The 20,910-nt window shown below is 35.3% G+C and overlaps 1 protein-coding gene across 1 annotated transcript in view; it reads left to right on the plus strand.

The window, feature by feature from the left end:
* Nucleotides 1-20,630, plus strand: part of CATSPERB (cation channel sperm associated auxiliary subunit beta) — a 188,590-nt gene extending 167,960 nt beyond the window's left edge. Inside the window, exons 22-26 of the mRNA XM_037835252.1 lie at nt 7,666-7,776; nt 9,130-9,265; nt 17,347-17,447; nt 18,137-18,211; nt 20,400-20,630. Coding sequence (XP_037691180.1) covers nt 7,666-7,776; nt 9,130-9,265; nt 17,347-17,447; nt 18,137-18,211; nt 20,400-20,603 — 627 coding nt within the window. The 3' untranslated portion in view covers nt 20,604-20,630. The remainder of the gene's footprint in view (nt 1-7,665; nt 7,777-9,129; nt 9,266-17,346; nt 17,448-18,136; nt 18,212-20,399) is intronic.
* Nucleotides 20,631-20,910: the final 280 nt, after the last annotated feature.

Genomic DNA, 20,910 nt, shown 5'->3' on the forward strand with positions numbered 1-20,910 from the left:
AGGAAGATGTTATTAGTTAAGATGGGACCTATTCCTGCCCATATTAGCTAAAGCTGCCATAATGCAAAATACCAGAAATGGATTGGCTTTTATAAAGGGGACTTACTAGGTTACAAATTTACAGTTCTAAGGCCATAAAAAAGTGTCCAAACTAAGGCATCAACCACAGGATACCTCCAATGAAGAAAGGCTGAAGGCTTCCAGAACACCTCTGTCAGTTGGGAAGACAAGTGGCTGGTGTCTGCTGGTCCTTTGCTCCCAGGCTGCATTTCAAAATGGCTTTCTCCAAAATGTCTCTGGGCTTCTGTCTCTCTCAGCTCCTGTGTATCCTTGCTTGTTCTCCCAGGGCATTTCTCCCTAAGCATCTGGGGGTCCTCTCTTAGCTTCTCTGGGGCAAATTCTGGGTGTCATCTCTTAGCTTAGCATCTCCAAGTGTCTGGGTCTGTGTTGGCCCCTGAGCTCTCTTAAGGACTCTAGTAAACTAATCAATACCCAACTTGAATGGGCAGGGTCACACCTCCATGGAAATAATCTAATCAAATGTTCCACCCATAACAAGTCTGCACCCACAAGACTGGATTAAAAGAACATGGCTTTTCCTGGGGTGCATAACAGCTTCAAACTGACACAGGGCCTAACTGGATTAGAGAAGGCCCTAATCCCATATAACTGATTTCCTTAAAAGAAGAGGAACTTAGATACAGACAGACAGAAGGGAGAACACCACATGACAGCTGAGGCAGAGACTGGAATGCCATGGATTGTCAGATAGCCACTGCCTCTGGGCAGAAGAGAGGCATGGAACATGTTCTTCCCTACAGATTACAGAGGGAGCATGGCCCTGTCAACACCTTGGTTCAGACTTCTAGCCTCCAGAACTGTGATAAAGTAAATTTTGTTGTGTTAAGCCACCCAGTTTCTGGTACGTTGTTACACCCCAGAAACAAAAAAGTATATGTGAATGTTGTGTATGTTTTAAAAATCTTTTTGTACAAATATTAGACAGGTAGTTCCAAACCAGTGAGGAATTAATATGTGGTCTATTTTGCTATTGACTTGGGAAAAATGATGTTGGACTTTTCCTTCATTATATACAATAAAATGAACTCCATTAGGAGTAAAGAGCTAATGTAATATGTGTGTGTGAGTGTGTTTATGTGTGTGTATGTTTGTAAGAGAGATGGAGAGAAAATAAATCAGAATATTGTATGATATTTTAATAATTTGGAGTGGGAAAGCCCTTACCATTCAAGACCCTAAACTTAAAATCCTATATTGAAAGGTTGATATATTTGACTTATGAAATTTAAAATGCCTATGTGAAAAAACAAATGACAGGCCATACATTGGGAGAAAACATTAGCAACACATTTAACAGGCAAAATATTAATATGTAACATATAAGGAACTCCTGTAAATAAATAAAATAGGACAAAATAAAATAGAATCTGCACAGGAGAAAAACTATAAATGGAAATAAACATGAAGATATCCTTATTATCATCAGTAATCAGCAAAATCTAAATTAAATTAGTAATGAAATATTATGGTTTGCTTATCACATGGGCAATAATTAAAACAATGCACAATATTAAGAATGTGGGAAGTGTAAAAAAGCAAGCATTCTCACGCACTGTTGGCGGGAATGTAAATGGATGACTTTTTGGAAGGCTGTTTGGCAATATTTATCAAAACTCTGTGACTTAGTATTTACTCTTCTAAGTATCTAATATACAAAAATACATGTGTTTACAAAGTTAATTGCAGCATTTTTTGTTTTAGTGAAAAATGTAAACAATTTAGATAAATATCCATCAATTAAGGAAAAGCTGCATCCATACTACAGTAAGCTCTGCACCAGATAAAAAGAATTAAGAGAAAGATCAACAAGACATATTATTTAAGGGAAAAAAGTTGCAAAGTATATATATGTGCATGCACATACATATATGACATATATATGTAAGGATGTTAAAGTATGTTATTGTCCAGTTTTCAACAAGAAAAAATGTGAGACATACCAAGAAATAAGAAAGTATGACAATAGTAAAAGCAATATAAATAGAAATTAATGTAATAAATATAATATTAATAAATAATATAAACCAAAATTAATAAAAACTATCCATGAGGAAGCACACACATTGAACTTACTAGACAAAAACTTTAAATAACTGTTTTAATATGCTCAAAGAGCTGAAGGAAACAATGGATAAAATGATTAAAGTAAGCCAGGAGAATGTTGTCTCACCAAATTCAGAATATGAATAAAGATGGAGATTATAAAAAGGAACCCAGTAGAAATTATGGAGTTGAAAAGTACAATAACTGAAATGAAAATCTCATTAGAGGCTCAACAGATTTGAGCAGAAAGAAGAAAGAATCAGCAAATTTAAAAATAGGTCCATTGAGAGTATTCAGTCTGAGGAACAGAAAGAAAAAAGAATTAAGAAAAAAAAGAGAAGCATGAGAAAGGGAAATGTGTCTTGAGAAGACAAGCACAATGCCCAAGACAAGCAGATTTTGAAAGACAGAATCAGAGCCAGAGGCTGCCTGTGAAGTTGAAAAGTGGGGGAGAAAGTGAGGTCATAAGAAATGAGGCTTTGCTTTGTGTTGGGTTAGTCTACCAGGGGCAGCTTCAATTCAATTCTGTAGCTATAGCCCTCTGCCCACCCAAGTTGATTGGCAGAAAGAGAAAAGAAAGAAGCAGATTCATGGAAAGATGCAATGATGAAACAAGGGGCAAGCCACAGTTATCAGATCATCTTCCATATGAAGATGCATCTGTCCAAGAGTTTAACAAGTACCTGGAATCAGAAGAATTTGAAGATCTGCTTTTTTGTTTGTTTATTTTTTTAAATGAAGATCAGTTTTTGAAAAATAATTGCTCCTCTTTTCCCTGTCTACCCTTGAGTATGACAAAATAGTTCAGGCTCAGCATGTATGTTTCCTGCCCCAGTCCTGAAGTTGGCCATTTCTCTAAGAAATCCTGGTTCCCTTTATGGGAAATAATATTTGAAGACCACAATACAGGTGAATAATGATCAACACTAGTCTTTAGTCTTTTTTGTGTTGTCTTGATGAAAGGTGAACTTACCAAGATGAGACAAGAAGGTTGTTTCCTAACACATTGATAAGAAGTGGGAGAGGAAGAAAAGGCTTAAATGGATAATTTGATAGCTACTTCTTACTGTGTGGTTAAGTTGGGGAAGATAAGTAGTTTGCTTATACCCTCTAAATACTAATACTTATTCCATTTGCTTTTGCTTATGGTCAACTTTTTAATCAAAAGGTAGTATACATATTTTTTAAGTGTACAAATTGGGTGTTCAACTTGAAATTTTTTCATAATTTGAACATATCTTGCTTTTAAGTAGCACCCAAAAGATTACTAAGAGAAGCTTCCCTCATGCCCCTTTCTCAGTCACTCCCCACCCCCAAGGATAAGTATTTTTTTAACTTCTAAAACTAAAGGAAGTTTAGCTTGGTTTTGAACACTGAACAAATGCAAGTACACAATATGTACTCTTGTGTCTGACTTCCTTTGCTTAACGTTTTATGTATGATGTTGATCTATGATATGGTATGGAGTTTCATGTGTCATCTCTAGAGAAGTGTCTGCTCAAATCTTAAGCTTATTTTGTAATGGGGTGTCTGTCTTTTACTGAATGCCTTGTGATGCTGTTTATGTAATATGGGTGTGCATCCTTAGATATTTGTATGGCAGCTCTTGTCTCCCACTCTATGGCTTGTCTTTTCACTCTTTTCATGGTGTCTATCACCATTAAGAAAGCAGATTTTTTTACTTTTATTGTTTTTCATTTTATTTTATCATGTTTTTATTGTATACAAGACTTTACATTAAAGAAAGAACTCTTTACTTTAAAAAAAAAAAAAAAAAACACAGAGCCTAAGAGACCTGTGGGACACCATCAGTGTACTAACATATGAACAGTTTCAGTCCTAGATTGAGAGGAGAGAAAGGAACAGAAAGAATATTTGAAGAAATAATGGCTGAACATTTCCAAAATTTGATGACATTCAAACCGATGCATACCAAGACACATTACAATCAAACTGTCAAAAAACAAAGAAGAGATCCTTTTGAGAGCAGCAAGAGAGAAGTGACTCATCACATACAGAGGGTCCTTAATATGATTATAGCTGATTTCTCATCAGAAACCATGGAGGCCATAGGCAGTGATATGACATATTTAAAGTGCTGAGAGAAACAAAAGTAAGCACTCTATATCCAGCAAAACTATCCTTCAAAAATGAAGGAGAAATTAAGACATTCCCAGGTAAGCAAAAACTAAAATAGTTTGTTGCTAGTAGACTTGCCCTGTAAGAAATGTGAAAGGGAGTCCTACAGGCACACAAGGTGGAAATTTGAATCCACATGAAGAAATAAAGAACACCAGTAAAAGTAACTACATAGGTAAATACAAATGTCAGTATTAAATGTATTCTTTGTCCTCCCCATTTTTCCTTCAATCTGTCCCTTTTCTGTCCCTTTTAGTCCAACTTGTCAGTGGTTCCATGCATACAGCTCTAATCTCTTCACAAATGCCTGCTAAAACTGACATCCATGTGCAAAAAATGAAGGTGGACCCTTACCTCACACCATATTCAAAAATTAACTCCAAGTGTATCAAAGATCTAAATATAAGAACCAAAACTGTAAAACACCTGTAAGAAAATGTAGGGAAGCATCCTCAGGACCTTGTATAAGGCAATGGTTCCTTGGAGTTTCACAAGCAATGAAAGAAAAAATAGATAAATGACACCCCATCAAAGTAAAAACTTTTGTGCACCAAAGGACTTTACCATGAAAGTAAAACAACAGCCTATACAATGGGAAAAAAATATTTGGAAATCACATATCCAATAAGAGTTTAATATCCAGAATAAAGATATCCTGCAACTCAACACCAAAAAGCAAACAACCAATTTTAAAACGGGCAAAAGTCTTGAATAGACATTTCTCCAAAAATAGTGTACAAGTAGCCAAAAAGCACATGAAAATATGTTGAACATCATTAGCCATTAGGGAAATGTAAATCAAAACCACAGTTAGATACCATTTTGTACTCATTATGGCTACTATTTTAAAAAATGGAAAATTACAAGTGTTGGAAAGGAACTGGAGAAATAGGAAAACTCATTTGTTACTGGTGGAGATGTAAAATGATGCAACTGCTGTGAAAGACAGTTTCTGGGAGTTCCCTCAAGAAGTTAAGTACAGAATTGCCATATGACCCAGAAATCCCACTTCTGGGAATATACATAAAGGAACTGAAGGCAGAGACTCAAACAGAACTTTGCACACCAATGTTCATAGTGGCATTATTCACAATTGCCAAAAGTTGGAAGCAATCCAAGTGTCCATCAACAGATGAATAGATTTTTTTTAAATGTGGTATATAAGTACAATGGAATATTTTCAGCCATACAAAGAAATGAAGTTCTGATACATGTGACAATATGGATGAGCCTGAAGATACCATGTTGAGTGAAATAAGCCAGACTCAAATGGACAAATATTGTATGGCCTTACTGATACTAAATAATTAGAATAAGCATACTCATAGAGTCAGAGTCTAGAATATAAGTTACCAGGGATTGGTGTGGGGCTAGGTAATAGGGAGTAAATGGCTAAGTTGTACAGAGTTTTGTTTGAGATGATGGAAAAATTTTTGTAGTGGATCGTTGTGGTTGTTGCACAGCATAGTGAACATAGTTAACAGCACTGAATTATATGTTTGAATTGGTTTAAAAGGGGGATATTTTAGGTTATATATATATATATATATATATATATATATATACACACACACACATATATATATGTTTCTAGAATAAAAAAATTTTTTAAATCCATGGGACTATACAACACAGTGAAACCTAAGGTAAATAATGAACTATAATCAATAGAACAACCGTAAAAATGTGTTTTCATAATTTTAACAAATATACCACACTAATGCAAGATGTTAATAATAGGATGGTTTATGGGAACCCTGTATTTGATGCATGATTTTTCTGTAAACCCACTACTTCTCTATTAATAAAAAAGAACACTATGAAGAAAGTGAAAAGACAACACACAGAACAGGAGAAAATATTTGCAAATCATATATCTAATAGGGATCTAGTATTGAATATATAAAGAAAGATCTCTTTCAAGCCAACGACCAAAAGTAAAACTACCCAAATAAAAACAGATGAAAGACTTGAACATACTTTTCTCCAAAGATATACAAATGGTTAATAGGAGCATTAAAAAATGCTTAGGATCATTAATCATTAGAGAAATCCAAATCAATACTACAAGGAGCCATCACGTCACACCCACTAGATTGACTACAATAATAATTAAAAAAAAAAACAGAAATTAACAACCACTGGTGAGGATGTGTAGAAGTTGGAACCCCCATACATTGTTGGTGGGAATGTAATATGGTGCAGCCATTGTGAAAAAGTTTGGCACCTCCTCAAAAAGTTAAATATAGCATTGCTTTATGAGCCAGCAATTCCACCACTAGGTATATACCCAAGAGAATTGAAAACATACGTTCAGACAACATCTTCATAGCATGCTATGCATAATAACCCAAAGCAAAAACAACCAAATGTCTATCAAATGATAGAGTAACAAATGTGCTATATCCATACAATGGAATATTACTCATCCATAAAAAAGAATGAAGTACTGATAAATGCTGCAACATGGATGAATCTTGAAAATATTATGCTTAAATGAAAGAAGTCAGACACAAAGGCCATAAATTGTATGATTCCCTTTATTTGAAGTGTTCAGAATAGGAAATCCATAGAAACAAAAAAACCACATTACTTGTTAATGGCTAGAGAATGAGGAGTGACTGCTAATGAGGGTTTCTTTTTGGGATGATGAAAATGTTCTGGAATTAGTGGTGATGTTTGCACAATATTGTTGCTATATAAAAACCCACTAAAGTGTACACTTTAAAATAGATAAAATGGTGATTTTTGTGTTATATGAATTTTAAGGGGAAAAAAGAGAAAAAAATTTTAAGGGGGAAGTGGTAATCCAAAAGAAAGAAGGAAGGATCACTTAAAACATAGAGCTGATTATCAAAATCAAAAGCCAGTTCTTTGAGAACAATCAATAAAATAAATCTCTGGGAAGAGTGTTCAAATAAAAGAAAGAATAGCAAATGAACAGAAATGGTGGAGATTTAAAATACTATTAATGAGTGATATAAGGAAAGACTAGTATGATAAAGTAGCTTTGGAGTGTGTGCCATAGTATCTGCAGCCCCATAATATCAAGCCTGATTTTTTTGGTCTCTCTTTTGATTCCCCTAATGAGAAGGGCCATAGGAGGTTGGCGGTGCTGACATGTAGCATTCAGAATGAAACTAGTTTTCTAGCTACCATGCGTACCTCACCTGTACTGAGGTAAACTAGCAAGCGGCTGAGTGGTACTTGGGTTCAAACTACCAAACCCCAAGGAGACTGTTAAAATTCAGAAATTATGTACTTTTACTTTACTGTTAATTGATATTTTTAACTTCTCAGGAATTTTATTCATTCAAGGGACAAATATTTATGGAACTTGCTCAGTTTGCAGAAATCCTACAACAAAAAAATCAAGTCAACCTATATTAATTCTATTTACAGAAAACTGGTAAATTCAAACAGTGTGCTAATGTGTCTACTCGGGAGAAATGTAATTGCACAAATGATCAGAAGTTTTCCTATGCTGTTGCTTTCTCAGATTGCAGAGAAAAGGTAAGATAACATCAATCACCTGAAGACATTAAGTAAATAAGATTTTGAAAGTTGCTTTTTGTTTAAACATGAAAAACTAAGACATAGAAATAATGTCTTATAACATAGTACTAAATTTTATGGCACAAAGATAAAAAGATCTGTATTTAAATGTACCTAGACAAATCAATTAACCTCAACTGTAAAATAAAGTAATACTTGCATAACCCTGTCCATTTCACAGGATTCTTATAAAGACATACATCATACATGATACATGTACACATACTATATACATACACATGCATACACACATATATCCATGTGAAAGCAATTTGTAACCTGTAAATCACTATATAGTATTCAGCGAATATTGATTCATTAAAAAATTATTGACTATATTATGTACATCAGGTTCTGGGAATATAAAAGTCAAAGTCTTTGTCATCCAGGAACTTAGTCTAGTGGTAGTGACAAATTAAAAACAGTAAAATATATTGGTTAAGAGAATGGGTTCTGTGTCAAATAATATTTCATTCTGTTAGTATCAAAATTTTCAAAGGTGTATCAAGTTAATATTGGTGTTTACATCAGCAGAGTCAAGTGCTGGCATAGCTTTCAAGATCTATACATATAATGAGTGTGTATGTAAATATTTATATATATATATATATATATATATATATATATATATATATATATATATATCACTTAATACAATGCTTGGCATAGTCAACAGCCAATAAATTTGAGGGTTGTTATCTCTCTCTGTAACCCCTCCCTTGCTAAATTACAATATTTCTTGAGCATTTGCTCTCTACTAAGTACTTCTCTAAGTCTTCTCCATTATTTGTCTCATTTAATTCGAGGGACAGAGAACCCAGGTAATTTTCCAAAGATCACATTGTTAATATGCAGTAGAGCTTGATTTGAACTCTGAATACAGAGCCTGCATTTCAACAGCCTGGTCAAAACATTATGTCTGGCAGGGATAAGGGTAAAAGGGAGATGGGCAAAGTCCAGTTCATGCAGAGCCTTATGGAATATAGTTTAGCCACAAAAGTTTGGATAACATCATAGTGAATTCCTGTGAAAAGGGCCAGTAGAAAGTTATGAGTTTTCTTTTTACTACAATGGTTGTATATTACCTTTGGAATTCACATTGATTCTGCTGTAAGATTGATTTTTTTTCATGCTTTTAGCAGGCAAAAATTCTAAGGAAGTACACTTCATTTAGAATAGCCAAATTATTGGGAATATATCTATTCATTCTTTGCTAGGAAATAAAATTATTTATAAAAAATAAAATAAAATACAAATTATTTGTATTGAATTTTCCAAAATTGCATTTTATTGTTGGAATTTGTATTTCAGGTTCCTCGTTTTAAGTTTCCAGTTACACAATATCCAATTTCTTTGGAAATTTACAACAAGGCTGGGAATATCCCAGTGGAAACTCCGTATCTGGTTACTGTGACTGAAGTGAATATGAGGGGCAACTGGAAACTGAGTAGGATTTTCTCTCTTCTATAATTATGTTTTACCTTATAAGTAATGTATTACATAAATCAATGGTTTACAAAGCCTGTTCACACAAGAGATGTAAACAGGTGTTCTTTGGAAAAGAATTATTTCTTCTCGCTCTACTGCCATTGCTTCCCTTTTTGTCCATCATCATTTCCAGTGCCCTGGATTCTATCTATGGCTTGAAACCATTTTTGAAGTATTTGAACTGCAAAAACGTTCAAACCATTTTTGGGATTAGTGATCGTATTTGCGCTTTCACTTCTTTTCTTGGTCCACTGCTTGCTCATTATTACAGAAGAAGTTACATAATATGAAGATGTTGCCAGATAACCTATAGGATCAATCTTCTAATTATACAAGTAAAGTTTCATAATGATTTTATGGTAAAATAATTGAAAATTTGCAGTAATATTTTAAACAGGAAAAAGGAAATTTATTGAAGTTCAATTTTACCTCATATGAAACTTTTTAATTTTTTATTAGAGAAGTTTACAGAAAAATCATGTAAAAAATTCAGCATTCCCAATTACTCCCCCATATTATTTGTATTAGCTGTCACAATTGATGAGAGAATATTATAACTGTACTATTAACTATAGGCCATAGTTTACTTTTGGGTTTATTTTAATTCCACATATCACCCTCTTATTAACACTTTGCATTAGTGTGGTACATTTGTTATAATTCATGTAAGAACATATTTATATTTTTGCTATTAACTATAGCCCATAATTTACAATAGGGTTCATTGTGTTGTACACTCCTATGATTTACCTTTTAATTTTTATTCTAGTAACATATATACGACCTAAAATTTCCCATTAACAACATTCACATATATAATTCAGTCTGTTAATTACACTCATAATGTTGTGCTATCATCACTACCATCCATTTCCAAAACTTTACAGTCAACCCAAATAGAAATTCTGTACAAGTTAAACATTAACTCCCCATTCCCTACCCACAACCCACCCCCTAGTAATCTGTATTCTAGATTCTAACTCTATGAACTTGCTTGATATAATTAGTTCATATCAGTGAGATCATATAACATTTGTCCTTTTTCCTCTCACTTATTTCACTCTATATGATGTCTTCAGGGTTTAGCCATGCCATCACATTTATCAGGACTTCATTTCTTTTTATGGCTGAATGATAAATATTCCATTGTATCTACATACTTCATTTTGTTTATCCATTCTTTGGTTGATGGACACAGGTTGCTTCCATCTTTTGGCAATTGTGAATAATGCTGCTATGAACATCAGTGTGCAAATATATTTTTTGAGTCCCTACTTTCATCTCTTTGGGGTATATATTTAGTAAAGGGATTGCTTAGTCATATGGTAGTTCTATACTTGGGTTTCTGAGGGACTGCCAAACTGTCTTCCATAGCGGCTGCACCATTTTACATTCTCATCAGCAATGAATGAATATTCCTATTTCTTTCTAACACTTGTAATTTTGTTTTTTTAAGTAGCATCCATTCTAGTGGATGTGAAATGATATCTCATTGTGGTTGTGATTTGTGTTTCCCTAATAGCTAAAGATGTTGAGGATGTTGTCACATTCTTTTTAACCATTTGTATATCCTCTTTGGAGAAATGTCTATTCAAGTATTTTGCCCATTTTTTAATTGGGTTGTTTGTCTTTTTATTGTTGAATGTAGGATTTCTTTATATGTACTGAATATTAAACCCTTACCAGATATGTGATTCTCCCATTGAGCAAGTTGTGTTTTCACTTTCATGATAATGTCAGTTGAGGCAAAAACATTTTTAATTTTGATGAGGCCCCATTTATATATTTTTTTGTTTTGTTGCTTGTGCATTGTGTGTAAGGTTAAAACAACCCATTACCTAACACACAATCCTGAAGATGCTTCCCTCCATTTTCCATTTTACATTCCTGGTTATATATTGATCCATTTTGAGTTAATTTTTGTATATGGTGTGAGATAAGGATCCTCCTACATTCTTTTTCATATGAATATCCAGTTCTCCAAGCAACATTGGTTAAGATTATTGTTTCCCAATTGAGTATACTTGGCAGCCTTGGCAAAAAATCAATTGGCCAGAGATGTGAGCTTCTATTTCTGAAATCTCAATTTGATTCTATTGGTCTATATATCTATCCTTGTGCCAGTACCATGCTCTTTTGACTTTAGCTTTGTAATAAGCTTTAAAGTCAGGAAGTGTAGTCCTCTAATTTTGTTCTTTTTCAAGATGGTTTTGGCTATCTGGGGCTCCTTTTACTTCCAAATAAATTCAATAATGGCTTTTCCATTTCTGAAAAGTAGGTTGTTGGAATTTTGCTTGAGATTACACTGAATGTATAACTCACTTTGGATAGATTTGATGTGTTAATAGTATTTAGAATTCAAATCCATGAACATGGAATGTCCATATATTTAGGTCTTCTTTGATTTTTTTTTTTTTTTTTTTTTGCAAAGTTTTGGAGTTTTTCTGTGTGTCAGTCCTTTACATCCTTGGTTAAATTTATTCCTAGATATTTCATTCTTTTAGTTGCTGTTGTAAATGATATTTTTTCTTGATTTCCTCCTCAAATTGCTCACTACCAGTATATAGATATATAGAAACAGTATTGATTTTTGTATATTGATCTTGTACCCTGCCACCTTGCTGAATTCATTTATTAGCTCTAGTAACTTTATTGTAGATTTTTCGGGATTGCTATCTATAGAGTCATGTAATCTGCAAATAGTGAGGGTTTTACATCTTCCTTTCCAATTTGGATGCCTTTTATTTCTTTTTCTCACTTAACTGCTCTGGATAGAACTTCCAGTACAATGTTGAAAAACAGTGGTGACAGTGGGCATCCTTGTCGTCTTCCATATCTTAGAGGTAAAGCTTTCAGTCTTTCACCATTGCATATAATGTTAGCTATGGGTTTCTTATATAGGCTCTTTATCATGTAGAGGAAGTTTCCTTATATTCCTATTTTTCTAAGTGTTTTTATTAAGAAACAATGCTGGATTTTGTCAAATGTCTTTTCTGCATCAGTCGAGATGATCATGTTTTTTTCCCTTCGTTTTGTTAATGTGGTATATTACATTAATTGATTTTCTTGTGTTGAACCAACCTTGATTACCCGGGATAAAACCCACTTGATCATTTTTCTTGTAGTGTCTTTTTCTGGCTTTGGTACTGGGATAACTTTGGCTTTTAGAATGAGTTAGATAGTATTCCCTTCATTTCCTTGGAAGAGTTTGAGCAGGATTGGTTAATACTTCTTGGAATGTTTGGTAGAATTCACCTGTGAAGCCATCAAATCCTGGGCTTTTCTTTCTTGGGAGGTTTTTGATGACTGGTTCAATCTCTTTACATATAATCGGTCTATTGAGTTCTTCTCTTATTCTAGAGTGAGTGTAGGTTGTTTGTGTGTTTCTAGGAACTTGTTCATTTCATCCAGGTTGTCTAATTTGTTGGCATACAGTTTTTCATAATATCCTTTTATGATCCTTTTTATTTCTGTGGGAGTCAGTATTAATGTCCTCCCTCACATTTCTGTTTTATTTGTGTCTTCTCTCTTTTTTTCTTTATCAGTCTAGCTAAGGATTTGTCAATTTTATTGATCTTTTAAAGAACCAACTTTTGGTTTTGTTAATGCTCTCTATTGTTTTTTATTTTGTTTATTTGTGCTCTAATCCTTCTTATTTCTTTGCTTCTGTTTGCTTTGAGTTTAGTTTGCTGTTCTTTTCTGGTTTGGGTTTGTATTACACAACCTACTGCTATAACCATCTAATTGAAAAAGATACCAACTTAGTTTCAATAGCATACATGTTTTCTGCTCCCAAATCCCTCTAATTACCCACTTTAAGTTGTTTTTGTCTCATATCACCTCTTTATATTTTGTGTGACCATTGTCAGGAAATATGCCTTTTTCTTGTTCAATTGTGTGCTGGCTCTTATGAGAATTAAAGAGTAGAACTGCATATTGAGGATACAGTACAATTGGGTTTTGCATTTACCCTTTCAGTTACCTTTACTGAAAATCTTCATGTCTTCAAACTACTCCAAGCCATTCTCTTCTGTTTTTTCCTTTCAACATGCAGAACTCCCTTTATTAATTCTTGTGCAGGTCTTTTGTTGATTAACTTTCTCAGTTTCTATTTATCTGTGAATGTTTTAAACACTGTCTCATTTTTGAAGGACAGCTTTGCTGGATAAAGAATTTTGCTGGCAGGTTTTTCTGTTTCTGTGCCTTAAATATATCATACCAATGCCTTCTTGCCTTCAAGATTCTGATGAGAAATTGGACCTTTAGTTTATTGCGGATGTGACAAATCACTTTTCTCTTGCATCTTTCAGAATTTTCTCTTTATCTTTGGGATTTGACATTATGATTAGTATGTGTCCCGAATTGGACTTATTAGGGTATATTCTGTTTGGAGTACTTTGAATTTCTTGGCCTTGTATATTTATGTCTTTCATAAGATTTGGAAAATTTGGGGCCCTTATTTCCTAAAATATCATTTCTGCCCCCTTATCTTCTGCCCCATGATGTGTATGTTTGTAAGCATCATGCTGTCACTTAAGTCCCTGAGACCCTGCTCATTTTTTGTATTCTTTTCTCTATCTGTTCTTCTATCATTTCAGTGATCCTATCTTCCAGTTCACAGATCCTTTCTTCTGCCTGTTCAAATTTTCTGTTGTACATAAAATACACTACAAGTATACAACAAAAGATTTGAACAGGCAGAATAAATAGTGTATTTCTTTCCTTTATTTGAGAAGTTGTGGTTTACAGAACAATATGCATAAAATACAGAATTCCCGTATACCGCCCCACCATCAACACCTTGCATTGGTGTGGAACATTTGTTACAATTGATGATACCACTTTTTTATAATTGTACTATTAATTTAAGTCCTGGTTTAACTTAGGGCTCACTGTTGGTGTAGAGTGGTTCCATGGACTTTTTAAAACTTTTTATTCTGTTACCATATATACAATCTAACATTTTCCCTTTTAATCATGTTCAGATATGTATTTTAAGCTGTCGATTGCATTCACAATGCTGTGCTACCATCACCACCATCCATTACTAAAACTTTTCCATCATTCCAAATAGGAACCCTGTATATCAGAAGCTTTAACTTCCCATTCCCTATCCCAGTCCATCGCCTGGTGGGTTTGCTTATTCTAACTGTTTCCAATTGTTTCAAGTAAGTGAGATAATATAATATTTGTCCTTTTGTGTCTGGCTTATTTCATTCAGCATGATGCTTCAAGGTCCATCCATGTTAGCACATGTATCAGGACTTCGTTGATTTTTATGGCAGAATAATATTCCATTGTGTGTGTATACCATGTTTTATTTATCCATTAATCACTTGATAGACACTTGGGTTATTTCTGTCTTTTGGCAATTATTGTGCCCTTTATCCACATAATTTCTGTTATGTTTCTTTTAAAACTTTCAAATTCTTTATGTTCACACATTTTTTTTTCTTCATATCCTTTAGCTCTATTTCCATATTTTCCTTCTCTCCTTGAATCAATTTAGGAAATTTGTTCGAACTTTTCTTTGTTTAGTTGTTCCAAATTCTGAAGTTTTAATTTGGTCCCTTGGTTCAGCCATATCTTCCTGTTTCTTATTATGCCTTGTAATTTTTTGCTGATGTCTGGGCATCTGATTATTTTGATATGCTAACTGTGAAGATCAGTTTCTCCCTCTTGTCTAGGGTTTTATTGTTGATTGTCTTTGTGTAAGGTTCTTCTTTGACTCTTGGTCCAACTTAATCTGGATATTTAGAGTAGCTTAACTATCCAAAATTTCTCATCTCTTCTGCATCTGCTTCTTGCTCTGGATATGTGGTACAATTTTTAAGATTTCACTTTTTGTGCAATTGTTTCACTTCCAGGGGAAAGCTTCCTTTCCTCTGTTCCTTCTCCAGGAATCTTGATCTGTACTTTTTGTTTTTGTGCAGAATTTTCTCCCCAGCTCCTATGATTTAAATTCTCTCCCTCACTGAATTCCCCCTTTCCCTTACATTTTCAGTTCTGAGACATGTCTTGTCTTACAGTATAGTTCAGTGTCCCACCCCCACCCCCTTTTTTTCTGTGAGACTTTCCACCTCCAGTTTCTTCCCTGTTAGGGTATCCTGCCCTGGGGACTGAGATGGGGTCAACCAAGGTAGATGGGTCAATCCAGAAAGTCCATTTTGCCTTTAGGTGGTCCAGCAACAGAGACTGGATTGAGGGTGTGCATCTCTTGCTAACGTTTCTGCTGCAGTGTCTCCCCCCCACCCCACCCCCAAGGACCCTTCTGTATGTGGCACTTCTGAGCAGCTTGTGTTCTGCCCTGGGTCTTTGTGGACTTGGGTGCCTGTGCCTGGATATACATGAGGTTCTAACTTGATGCTGTGAGTGGCTGTAGGTCTGCATCTGTGGCAGGAGAGACCCAGGCTGTGCTGCTTCTGTGTGACTCCCAAGCTGTGCAGGACCAAGTTCTGGACTGGAGGGTTGGGGACAGAAATCTCCTACTTGATCTTGGAGATTATTTTTCTTTTTCTTCGATTCAGCATTTATGAAGTCCTCCAGAGTTCTAAGCAAGTGGTATTTGTCCTTTTATTAGCTGATTCTGAGGGGAGACTTTTCCAGGGCATGTCTTATGTTGCCATGTTGATGACATCACCCCATATATGCAACTTTTTCTTGCACATTTTCTGTTTGTTTATGTATGAATACTTTGAGGAGATAATAATAGATAACATAGATAGAAATAACTAAATAAAAATTATAATCAGTGTCGGATATAAAGTGGTACCTGTAAGGGAATAAACGCTCTCTCGGTTCTGGAGGAGAAAAGAATTTATTTACGATCTTGCAAGATGGGGCGTCCAGCCAAACACGCGGAAGGCTGGCGCGCCAGAGGAAGAGAATGGCGATGTTTAAATCTCCTACTCCTAATTCGCAAGTCCCTCCCCTGTTTCCCCATTGACTGGGTACTACAGAGGTTACAGCCTATCCGAGAACACTAACTAATTCATCTTTTGAGATTTTAATTTGTACAGCCAATCTCAGAGAGCCAACTAGCTTATTATTGAGATTTTGAACTGATTAGCCAATGCCCCCCCCCCAAATTTTTATTTTTTTGCTGTGAGTTCCCGCCTCTGATACTACCTCATGTCTCTTTACATCAGGCAGATTCTCTCTTCTCTTTGTCTGGGGCTTGTTTAAACTGGTTTTGCCTCCATTTCCCTTATTCCATGCTGTCTCTATGTGAAAACGAAACTTATTCCTTTCTTACAATCAGTTATTCTTGTTACCAAATATCTACACATTTGGTATTTAGTGTGTCCAACATACATGCATTTTTGATGAGAAAATCCAGCAAAGTAAAACTACTGAATATTTTGCTTTAACTAACACCCCATTTCCTATACTTTGTCTCTTAACAGCTTGTGACTACTGATTGTTAAATATTCAGGTACTTTGTTAAAACATAGGTAGCTTGAAATCAGCCAGGGTGAGAAATTTTATATCAGGCAAATGGGCATATACTACAACCAGAGCTTTTTTTCCCTTTAGTCCCTGTGTACCAGTACACCACTACAGTTTCTAATCCCCACAGTACATATCTGGTTTTAGAAAGAATGACAAGAAAGGCAAGAGTAACTGACCACTTCTTTTGGAAAATATTTAAGTGATTGTATTGTGAAACTTTTCTGCCATTTTATTGAAAATCATTTACTAAGCACCATGGAGGTCCTGAGATAATCTCACTGCCAAAGACGCAAAGTATATGTGAGTCAGGACTGGGCATAAGCTTGGGGTTAGAAGAAAAATGTCAGCCTGAATTAAGTGGGTCAGTAGTCTTGCCCATCTTGAGCATGCCCTGAGAGCACTGTGAGATACTGTCCCTAATTTTCTCTAACGATATCTTCCACAAAGTCAAGCACAACTAAAAGTGTGGGATAACTTAGTTATGTTACTGTGTGGAATCTTTCACTGCACCTTATGTATGTAGCAGAAATCTTATGCAAAATTAGAAAAACCTTAAGTATGCTTAAAATATATTTCATATATTTTTAGAACACAGTACACCAGGAAATGTAAAAAAATTGAAAGCTTACTTAGAACCGATTCTTCGTGCTCCAGTGTATAATCCTGTAGGTCTCAACTTAAGCATAATGGTAAGTTGACAGGATTTTGTTTTTACTGTTTTAATTTAGATAAAAGTTATTTCAAAACTAAGATGGATTTTTGTTTTAAAGTGTAAGGATCAATGAATGATGGAAATAGCATTTTTAAGGTGCATGGAGAGTGTTTATTTTTCCTCCATCTGCCTTGATGTTATTATTTCTAAGGATAACTGAAAGCTGAATTTCACATTAACTTACTATTTTTTGAGCCAGTAGGTAAGACTAATAGACCATCTAGCAAGGTGGAACAGAAAGAGTATTTCTGAAAGTTAGTGGTGGGGGAAATGAGCTAACTTGTCTTCTGGCTCCAGCTGCCTCTAAGAACACATTAAATTGATATAATCCAGGTAATTTCTCTAAAAGCCAACAAAAATTAAGGGACATATCCAAGCAAAGAATATGAGGCATCAGCCTAAAGTACTCCTCGAGGCCCAGTCAGATTTTCTATTTCTATTTCTTCATTCTAAAAAAGTTATCAGCTACTGAATTCCCCTGTTTTAAACTCTTCTCCTTCTTTCTCCATTTTTATTTTGATGCCTGAAGTGTATGCCCAAGAGGCTTAGAAAGGGGATGGGAATCTTTCTATGCAACATCAATGGGAAAAGTAGCACCAGTATATATTTTTGCTTAAAGAAACATGCACAATGATGCCACTAATGACTGGTGTGTTTTCTCCACAGGGCTCTGAGCTATTTCACTTTAGAGTGTCTGTTGTTCCAGGGGTCACCTTTTGTGACTTAGTTGAAGAATTCCAGGTATACTGAATGTACAAGGTATCAAATGGGGTGATGCCTGGGATTATCTAATTTTATGACAAGTGTCAATCCAAGAGACACTGAAGAGAAAAAAATGACAGAATTTGTGTGATGGACATGACTTGGAGACAAAGGATCCTGGAGAGTGGTGATGGCATCATCAGTAATGGTGAAGCTAGGGTACATGACAGGTGGTAGGTCCAATCAATGCTGGGGAAAATTACAATAAGTGGCTGTTTTTGTTTTTGTTCCTTCTCCATCTTCCATATTTAGCTCAGTTTTCTGACTTTTAATGCTCTTCTCACCCTGCCTCCCTGCAGAGACATGTTTTACTCTAAAAGCTTTCAAGATCCTAAAGAATTGGGAACCAAAATGACATCTGCTGCCTGTAGAGGGTGGGAAGGAATGAGGATTTTATTAAATTGGTTAATGACTCATGCAGTGTCAAATACTGATGGCACATTACCAAAAACAGAATGCATTGGGGGAAAAAAAGCCAAAATATCAAACTAGGAGTAGAAGAATGGTAATTCTGAACTGATGGGGTAGGACTGAGATATGTCAGCCTATTGGTAACTAAAACTTTATGAACAAAACCATTTATGGTTTGATTGATTTTGTATGATCTAAGGATAAAAATTCAAGCTTGAACCCCTTGGAGGTAGTGGTGACATAGTAAGGAAATGAAGTATCAAATATCTATTCACAAAGATGGCAAAGAAGAAAACAGTTATTATAAATCTTTGTCTTTTGTTTTAAGGATAAGGAAAGTTGACTAGTTTAAAAATTGAAAAGGAAATTGTTCTAAGACAGAAATCAAGGATTTTAGAGATGGAGTGAGATGAATAGGAAGAGGTCCTTCCTGGTGCTGAAGTAGATGGGACCCAGTACAGTGTCTGTCAGCAGCTAGCCTCTGAGAATCAGGATGGCATTTGCATAGCATTCCTTTACATAAAAGTCCTCTGTGAGGCCTATAGTTCCAGGCAAGATGGAGCAAGCCCTCTGCATCCTATCTTTCCCATTGATTACAACTAAAAATTCTAAACGAAATGTTAAAACACACACAAACACAACACAACTACCTGAGGACTCTGAAAAGTAAAAAAATTAGCAGGCAGATTGGAGAGCAAAGACAAAATTTGAAAAAAGCACCAGTAGAGCAGTGGTAAGTTTCCAGGGTTGTTTTTTTTTTCTCCGCCTTCTCCTTGATCTCTTGGCTTTGACCTGAAGGCAGGCTAAATTAGGAGCTGAGGTCAGCAAAAACCCCTCAAGAACCCCTTTCTAGCCAGAGGACAGTAGAATTAAAAAAGCCCTTGTAAGTCAGAGAGGTGTCTCTCTTCTCTCCTGGCCCCGCCAGAAGCCAGCCTCACCCATGGATCTGCAATTCTCGGGGTTGCCGCCATGGCAGCAGGGCAGCGTCTAAGACCCCGAGAGAAAATCCATCCCACTAGACAGAGGAACTCGATGAGACGTACCTGTCCCATGAAGTACCTGTGAGGGAAATCCTCACTTTTTTTCTTACTTTTTTCTTGCCTCTTTACCCAAAGGGCAGCCCCAATTGTGGCAAACAATCTGTCATCTAGGAACTTGTTTGAGTTAATTAGCCATTTAGGCAGAGGAAACACTGAATACACCAAGAGTTTCCTATGTCAGTACTTTCTAGAGAAAATTTTCTAAAGAGATGATAGCTTGAAAGAGCCCCTCCTATTTCCCCCTATTTGGCATGTCCCTTTTTCTCCTCCTCTCTTGTGAATACAATTATTCTTTAAGATCCTGAACAGAAAGCACATTCCCTGACTGCCTGGGCGGTTAGGAGTTCTCTCCCTGCTCACCTGCTGTTGTTCCTGCAGCACTTTGCCCATTCCTTTGTGGTGTTACAGAATATAATACAGAATGCTTTCCCACCATGTAAGCCTTCTGTCTGCCAGCCTCTACCCTTAAAGGCACAAGATAAAGGTATAGGATAATAAATGGAATTCTTATTCCCTATTTATTGTAAGTACATTTTTAATTGTCAGCTTGCCAAGAGACTATTTCTAAACTTTTCTGGATGCTGAATATCTGTGTGAGTCTGGGAAGAAGTTTGCTAAGTGACTAATAGTGTCTCCACCATTATGGGATCATATAAAGTTCAGTATTTTAAATGACTAGATGCAGAGAGCTTAAAGACTTGCTTTCTCTTTTGCAGATTTATGTTGATGAAGCACCAATGTCATTTCCAGGACATACACTTGTTGCCATCGCTGCAGCTGTAGTGTTAGGGGGATTAATTTTTACAGTGTTTATGTTTCAGCTGCATGACATCCACCCATGGAAGCTGTGCCGAAAACTGATCAGAGGAAACAAAGTGAACTCACCAAGTATCACTGTCTTTCCACAGGCTCAGAGATGAAAATCTGAATGGTGAACAAACAAATGATAATCGTAATTTTCTCTTTGTTTTCTGGAACAATATAGTTAAATGTTAAATCTACTAACTGGATTAATTACTACAGATTCTCATTATAATTCAAATTACTCTTTGTCAATATGTTTGCCATTCCATTTTCTTATTTTGAATCCATGGAAAATTTCTTATGTCAGCACTTACATAGAGGATTTTCCTTGAGATTTTAGAAAAATATAAAATGAAAACCACGTCTGTGTGAAAAAGGTTTTCTGTGTTTTTCTGCTCTTATTGACCATAACCCATTCTGTGG

This window comes from Choloepus didactylus, chromosome 4 (assembly GCF_015220235.1).
Source record: "Choloepus didactylus isolate mChoDid1 chromosome 4, mChoDid1.pri, whole genome shotgun sequence".
Taxonomy (NCBI): Eukaryota; Metazoa; Chordata; class Mammalia; order Pilosa; family Megalonychidae; genus Choloepus; species Choloepus didactylus.